The 8563-nt window shown below is 37.7% G+C and overlaps 1 protein-coding gene across 1 annotated transcript in view; it reads left to right on the top strand.

Annotated features, from left to right (window-relative positions):
• The window catches only part of LOC138014131 (uncharacterized), a 10753-nt gene extending 2528 nt beyond the window's left edge, over positions 1-8225 (top strand). The window contains exon 3 of the mRNA XM_068861153.1: positions 7785-8225. Within this exon, the coding sequence (XP_068717254.1) occupies positions 7785-8119 (335 nt within the window). The 3' untranslated portion in view covers positions 8120-8225. The remainder of the gene's footprint in view (positions 1-7784) is intronic.
• The last annotated feature ends 338 nt before the right edge of the window (positions 8226-8563 follow it).

Here is an 8563-nt window from a genome sequence, read left to right as displayed (position 1 = left end):
AACCAGCCAATGTCTTTACCCTTTAAATAAATGTGAAGTTCTGCTTCATACCTACATGTAAATATTATTTTGACCTCAAATCGTTGTATAAGTTGAGTTAATTTAATTCTTTTGCTGCAGCAGTCCCACATGTGGAATTTTCCAATCTCAATAAAATAATTAAGGAGGATGTAAAAGGGCATTGTAAAGAAATTTAATATTCCTACCACAAAATCTTGAAGAAAAACCAATATGATTCAGACTAAAAGGACTTAAAATTCGTATAGAGTACTTTCAAACTGTACCCAAAGGGCTTTTCCTGTGATTCCAGCAAAACAGAGTGAGAAAGCATAAATATCTTATCCTGTGACAAATTCTAATCGTATTAAATTCACTGTATGTTATCGGGAATTCGAACTTGTTACCGAGAGATTGGCAGACTATATAATAGTCTTTGAACTTCTTTTCTTAGAACGGCAATTTTCTTTATCTCAGAATTTTACCTGATGGCTATATTGGTATAGCCAAAACCCCAGCAGCAAGAACAAAAAGATGGGATGACAAAGGATCGCTTGTCATTCACCGCGCTCGAGATCAAAGAACTAGGATGAAATTATACCATTGTTTAAGACACAACTTTGCATATGTTTATAAAAGATTGTAACCCAAGCATTGAAATCAGGAACAAAATCGAAAGCTTCAAAACAATAAACATGCAAGAGAATCCCACCCAAGCCTTTTGTATCAAAAGCCTTATGGACAGTCAATAAAGATCATGGGACACCGGAGTTCTTCTTGAAGAGTGAATGACACGATAGATCTCACAGTTTCTTTGAACTCAATAACGATTTATGACATAACCTATACACGAAAAGTGTGCAAAAACAGCTAGACAGGTGAAACGGGGAAACTGGTGGATGCAATGCTCGTCATGTTCACCTTCCAAACCCCTCTACTCTTGATATGACAGTTTGTTGTCAACACGGAAAGCCGCAACTGAACTGAAAATAAATGTCAGCTTCTTAACTCGGCACCAGCACAATCCCAGTGGAATCAATACTGAACCGTTCTTTGTTTTTTCATTGAAATAATTTCTTTCGTTACCCCGTCTCGTCACATCGATTCAAAATTGTTTACAAAATGGATATTTACGCACGTTTTAGGATTTTTTAAGCCAAACTTGAAAAGGTGGGGATACTAGAACCGGGAGTGAGTGACTTGCGTACAATACCATGGTTTCCCAGCCGGTGGTGAAATGTTTGCTCCTGATTAATGTTGTACACTGTTATTACTAAATGACAGGTCAATAAATTGAATTCGCTTAAAAAAAGATTGAAAATAAATAAATAAATAAAAAGTAATAATAGTACCACTAATAATGATGATAATGATGACTAGTAAGAAGAAAAATAATCAACAATTCTCTGCGTAGCTGATTAAATTTAAAAGTGCTATTGACCAACGAAGCTATTCCGGTGGCTTATTCCTAGATAGTGAAGGAATTGATAATGTAAATTTCAGATCTTGATGAAAAGAAAAAAGAAATAACGTATTTCAGCATTCGAGGCATTGGTAAAGAATGATTTGCTTCGTTCCTTACCGACAGTAGGTTGTTACTCTGAATTCGGTAACATTTGATCAATGCAATGTAACATTGTGGAATCCCGCAGGGATTCATTGTTGTTCCAATCTCAAGTGAAATGCATTACTCAACTGATGTGAAAACGCACGGAAAGATATCTCTGTGTATGTCTGGATAAAAACGTCTGGCACAAATTTCCACAACTAAATTTAAAATTCCACGTGCGTTATTATATTAGCGACCTATGCACCTAAGGAATAAAACAGAAACCAAAACGTGCTCGGAAGTTTAGACAAAAAGAAACAAGACTTCTTTCCTGAGGCCAGGGCAAGCAGCTTAAACATCCGTTCGATTTTGTTGCAATGAACGTTGTTGACTTCTGGTGTGGACAAACGTTTCAACACATCATCAACATTTGACTAAAAAAAGCTTCATAAGAGGCCTGGTATTCAGTCCCAGTCTGCAGTCGCGTTGTTACTATAGATACGGACGGTTTCAACATCGCTGTTCAACAAAATTCGAACGGATGTTGCACAGGCGCCCCAAGCTCAGGGTGAGAGAAAGCCAACAAAAATATAAGAATTTGTACGGGAATCCCGATAAAAGACCTGAGAAGGTAATTTTTAACACGAAAAATTTTCAATTAAAGACGACAAACGGACAAACAATGACAAACAAAGACTCGTTACTAAATTTAACTCAACGGTCGCCGTGTGGTGTTCAAAGTGAAATCTTCTTCATCGTTTTATCTATTGGTTTGGGATACTAATAGCCGCCTGACGTCGCTGGCAGGGCTTCGATTGCGCGGCTAGTGGATTGAAATGAAAGAAAAAACCTTTGCCCTTGAATTCTACGGTAGATTTGTGGCCGTGGGAACATTATTTTAGCCAGGAATATTTGATTGAATTTGTTGGGCTCCAGAGAATTCAGAGTGCAGCCTTGATATTTTACTATAACCGTTGATAACCGAAGAACTGATAACGGATAAATTCGATTCGAATCTGGAAAAAAAACCACACGGAAGGAAGCGGCCCACAATGGCTATAAGGTTAGGCCTTTTAATTGAGAATGTTATAGTAAAATCATCTTTTCAGGCGTTTTATCGGAATTCCCATACAAATCCTTATATGGGCCTTTATTGAATATATGTAGATTACGAAATACGGAATTTTATTCACGGGATGAAAAACCTGGAAAACGAACTAGTGAAATTTGTTTATTATGTATGCAACGAGAATTAAACATACTTGCAGTCACTTTTATACCATAAACTTACATGCAGAACAGCAAAACATTCATCACTGATCTAAGTCAGCGAAGTAATGAAAACCAAATCCGGTTTCCAGTCCAGCAACAAGTAGACAAGGAACCTACACAAGTTTAAACATCACTTCTCATTCAGAATAAATAAAAAATACGGAAGAAGTCGTAAATTCCAAATGTGAAATCTTTTCGCTTGCTCTCAATCCCTGTCAGATTGAATCATGTAATGGCGCTTTGCGAAGACAAATTCGGACTCTGATGGCTTACACTGGTTACAGAAATGTTTGATGTTGCTTTAAATGCATTTAAAAATGTTAGTAAACTGTTATTTTTATTCATTTACTTATTTTTAAATAGTTTTTATTGATTTTTTTGAGCAGACAAATTTCAAATTTACAAATTACAAATTATAAATACAAAAATTACAAATTACAGAATTAGAAAATACAATTGTTATAACTCTACGGACAACAACAACAACAACAAAAACTCGTGTCGTATGAGTAAATGGCAAGGCAATCAAGTTAATGATTATATTAATGCATTAATTAACTTCTTCCACTTTTCAAAATACGTAAGGAGCTTGTTTTTCTCCCTGGCAATATGAAACTCGATATTTTATACACGACTTGTTCCCGCTATAAAACCTTTAAGTGGAGGTACGCTACTTAGACATTTACAATAGATGTAATGTTTACCTAATAACAAAATGTGATTGATTAAAATAAACTCACTTGCAATATCAAATTTTCCAAAGATCAAATCAGACTCATTAATTTTTCCAACAAGAAAATTATTATCTTTTAGCTAGGACAAGACGTGTTTCCAAAAATCTGAAGATATCCTACAGGAGAAAAGTAGATGCTCAACGGATTCCGTAACCTCTTGACAGAACGTGCAGCCTGGTGATTCAACCCAGGCCAAAACGACTGAGTTTCTCATTCGTAAAGACAATGCAATTTAGAATTTTGTATTGCAGTTCCCTGATTTTAGATTCTAAGGTGGTTTGGAAGGCTAGCGAATAGACCTTCTACCTATTGTTAAAGTGTTTGGATACTTGTTCGTTAATTTCTGTTTAGCAGTGGGTGGAATCTGTTTTTTCGGTAGAAAGAGTTGGTAGATCTGTTTAGAAGAGGCGTCATAAAATTGATACTAAATTGTCACTTTCCATCCTTGTGGTTGGGGTATTTGGAAGAGCGTCAATCACTGTCACATCAACAGAAGCTTTCAGAACAGAACGCCATTCTGCAGGAATTGAATTGATAATACTCAAGAGGAAAAATCTTTCTTCGGGATTTACAGGTGGGTAATGCCACACGAAAAGGAATTGTTTGCCGAGATTAAATCTCCTATCTTTACAAAACTTTTAAAAGTCTAATATGTCCCTTCTGTACATTGATTTTTTGTCGTAACAGAGAAATTGGTTATTCCAGATAAGCTCATTGATAATTTCGCGATAACAACCAGGCGTTTTCCCGTTTAAATCAGACCACGCGTCAAAACATTCCTTGTAATATTCCGGTAAGCCATTTTTAATTTAGAAGTATGAAAATTACAATGTAAAACAAAGCGTCCTCCAACTGATGGAAGAAACTTGTCTTGAATTGTTTTCCAAGTACTTTGTTAATCTTCCAAAAATTTCTTTAAAGATGTTACACGTTTTGCACTAATCATCCAGTCAATGTCCAGCATCTTGAGTCCACCCATTTCAATGTCAGATATTAGTTCATGACGCTTCACTTGATTTCCGAAAGTTGTCGATTCGTAAGCTCTCTAATTAGGTTACATCCCGCCGGTTGTCTGCGGGTTCTCTCCGGTTTTCTTCCCTTCCGGAAAAAAAGCAGCATGTGCATGGCTTTGATCGTTTATGTAAGACACATATTAAGTCTTCCTCTTTCTTCCTACCTGAAGTATCCGCTGTTCCAGGGCCCGAATTATAAAGTTGTTTGTCATAAACGTAGACTTGAATAGTAACATCCTTTCCCTGATAGAATAGATTTATTCAGGAATATGCTAAAAAACTTCAGCCCGTGTACACTTCCTTGAGGAATTCTTCTGGTTGCTGCCTGCAATACTGAGAAAGAATCTCCGAATTTTACCCTTTGTAACCTGCCACAAACAAACAAATGCGCATGCCTGATGCCTGTAGTTTCTTTTACAGGCTCTGCTTAAGCCCTGTAAAATGATCAGAATGAAGTGTATGTTGCAGGTAAAATCTGTTCTCGCACTCAAAAAGGGATACTTATACCTTACCTCCTCAAGCTCTGTCTTACGCTCAACACATCTTCTTAATATTTAAAAGGAAAGGAAAGGAAAGGAACTTTATTTAAGTGTCTAGCAGATTTTGTTAGCGCTGGAGCACTAATTGGGGACACTGTAAAGTGAAATTAACAATTAACACAACAAGTCAAATGTTGCTTTTTGAGGAGAGGGGAAACCGGAGTACCTCTCGGTGCAGAGTAGAGAACCAACAAACTTAACCCACATATGACGCCAAGTCGAGGAATCGAGCCTGGGCCACATTGGTGGGAGGCGAGTGCTCTCACCACTGCGCCATCCCTGCACCCCCATTTGGTATCATCTTATCGGTTTCTGTATTCATACACTTATTAATTCAGTCTCAACATTACAACATAGTAGAGAACAAAGAATTAACTGTACTATGCATTTACCGGTACTCGGACTCGCACATTCCTGATCTGTAGTCCTGTGTCTTCACCACTCTACTCCAGGTGATCTGGTGACGTAATTTGGAAGACTGGAAAGAAAAGTTTTAACGCCGTATCCCACAACCGCGCGCGGCCTTGGGTGTTGTTTCCAAACTCCCTGCAGTATTGCCATCGCCAAAACTCAACAGATCATAACGTGTCTACCACGCTCGGTTGTGGGATACGGCGTTAAAAGTTTTCTCTCCAGTCCTCCGAATTACGTCACCAGATCACCTGGCTATAACGACGAACATGTTCAACCCAACACAGTTCTTTTGATCATTTACTTTTCTACGATTGGCCAATTAGTATCTACGTATAATAACCAAAACTAAATTTTTGTCTTAGGTCCAAAAAACTTTCTTCAATCCATCTGAATGCGTGGTCAACATAGGTAAAATCAGGATCACCAATTTAAGCTAGGTTGAAACGGATTCAACCTGAAGACGGATTTTACCGGCAACATGTTTCTTGTCTGTTGTGAAGCGGAGCTGAAATATTTGAAATGTTTTGAATCCAGTTTTTCGGATAACATGAATTTAGTTGCTGAATTTGGGGTACGTTATTTTTCTCGGCCTTTGGCTTGGCGACCCTATTACTGTACTTTATCTGCACAATTTTCTAAATCATCGGCTCTCCGCCAATTTTCTAACAATTGACACTTTTAAATTAAGAATCTTTTTTTTCTGTGATTGCATGAAAATCGAAATAGAAAGCAACAAACGAGCCACTGTTCTGTTGCTCTAAGCTCCCAACTGACCTTTGCGCCGGGCCCCGGGAGCGATTACAGTTGCTCTCAGCAACTCTGCATTCTCTTTGCAATAGGGGTCTCCCTAATAAAGCGCAAAAACCAACCAAAAGAAAACAATACCAGGAAGAAACTATGTTCGCATTTGGCATTTGTTGTTCTTTTTGTGGGGTTCTGCTTTTATGCGCTGCAAAACCAGTACTGCCTCGCCTATTGCAATTGCTAGAAAAACGAATTGCACTCAATCCACAGATTATTCGAAAACTCTTGTATAAATGATTCCTTTTTAGCATGCATTTTTTCAGTCAGTGTTTTAGTTGCTGTGCCGTGATTTCAGTTTGGGAAAGAGGTTAAAAGCCGAGTGTTGTTGGGTTACTTGTGCTGGTGTACGTGTTAGCATCTGCTACTCTTTTTCGATGTTCAATTAATCATTAACAAAATAAACTTTCTGTCGGCTTAAATTGGCAATGTCAATGCTGAAGCGTTTCCTTCCCACTTTTATCTGTCTTTCTAGCAGAGGCCGATTCTATGTTAGGAGGGAAAACAATATATGACTCTTAATTTTACAATAACATCAACCAACTTTCTTCCATATTGATTTTTGGGTTCACGTCTTGTTTTCCAGGCGATCGGTTCCAGGTCTCCGATTCCGAGACTGCTTGTGATAATTTTTAGGCTTTTTTTTTCAATCCGAGCAACCGACCCAAAAAAAAGGGGATGGCCCAACCCATGAATAAGTGAAATAAGGCCTGACCACAACACCGGGAACCACATGCCCTACTCTTTGCGACAAGTGCGTGGGTTCTTTTACATCCCACAGGGTTATGAACCGTTGAAGGGTTGCGATATATCGTCCCTATCCGAGAAGACTTAAGTCTAACCATTGGTAAATGTCGTTGAAAAGACAGCACTTTCCTCTCAGCTATTCAAAAGACCCTGAGTATTGGTCCGGCCGGAGTTGAAACGGCGTCAGACCTCCCGCACGGTAGTCCGATGCTCAACCAACCAAAATATTCTAAGGTGTCAAATAGAACTGAGATTGTTCACATTTAATGAAATGTGAAAGTTGTCTTCACACTAGGGAGACCATGATTATCCACATATGAATAAGCACGATACAATTAAGAGTTCATATATTCCGTAAATTGGATTCGTCTACAAAATGCTGCAACATGATCGCATGACCTGCCAAGTAGGATAGGTGTTGTTTTTCAGTTTTAATTTTAATTTTTAATGATATAATAATTGATTGATTTCCTAACTAATATAGCTGAAATCAGGTCATGAAACATTTGTTCGCTGACACGGTGGTCTCGTAAAAAGAAAACTTATCGCTTTCGAGCTTTTTCATGTTCATCGTCAAGGTAAGCGGGCGAATTGCTAAGGTTTTGACACTAAAGACTTATATTATAACACAATCATAAACATAATCATAATTACGATCATAATCACAATCATCGTAATATGGATTAAAAAAATAATATATATATCTTTTTTCTTTTAGGTTCTTGTGGCTATGTTTCATCAAGTAAATCGTTTATCTACTCACTGTATAACATCAATGGCTACGCTCCTGTTAAGCTGCAGGTCAAGTCGGGAATCCAGAGATACGCTATATACAGATGTTCCAGTTATGGACCAACCTTTGGTGGTGGACACGGCATCCACATATCAAACAACGCTGCCAGCAACCGAAATTCTTACACACAGTGTGGCTGGTCTTACCCCCTTCCCCAAGGGTATTCTTCATCTGGTACTTCCTGTAGATTTTATGCAGGAGGAGGAAGCTACAAGTTTACTCCCACTGATGTCGAGGTATTCTACGAAACAACCACTTAGATCGAGACGGAAATTCTATTTTTTGTTTAATCAGGTCACCATATTTAGAGTGTTATGGTTTAATGAAAATGTCGATACCCGTCCCGTATGTGTCTTCATATTACAGTAATTACCGACTTAAATAACAAGTCATATCGATTTGATTTATATCGACGATAACCGCAACAAATGATAATAACAATTTATGCATGTTAAAGGTTTGGAAGAAAAAAAGCTAAGGGTGCGTTCGTTTGGCCTTATTCCGGAATAGGAATACACGGAAAAGAAGTTAGAAATTATTCGATTTTACGAATTTTGCATTAAAATTGTGAAAAATCTGGTAAACATATCTTTATCATTCTTGTTACAAAACAATGTATGGCGTTCTTCTCTCAAATTGAAGCATAATTATCTCTAAAGAATGCATGGTTACTACTATTTCACTCCCACTGATACTGAGGTATT

This window comes from Montipora capricornis, chromosome 8, assembly GCF_036669925.1.
Source record: "Montipora capricornis isolate CH-2021 chromosome 8, ASM3666992v2, whole genome shotgun sequence".
NCBI lineage: Eukaryota > Metazoa > Cnidaria > Anthozoa > Scleractinia > Acroporidae > Montipora > Montipora capricornis.
The sequence above is the reverse complement of the archived record's forward strand: the minus strand, read 5'-3'. Positions and strand labels throughout refer to the sequence as shown.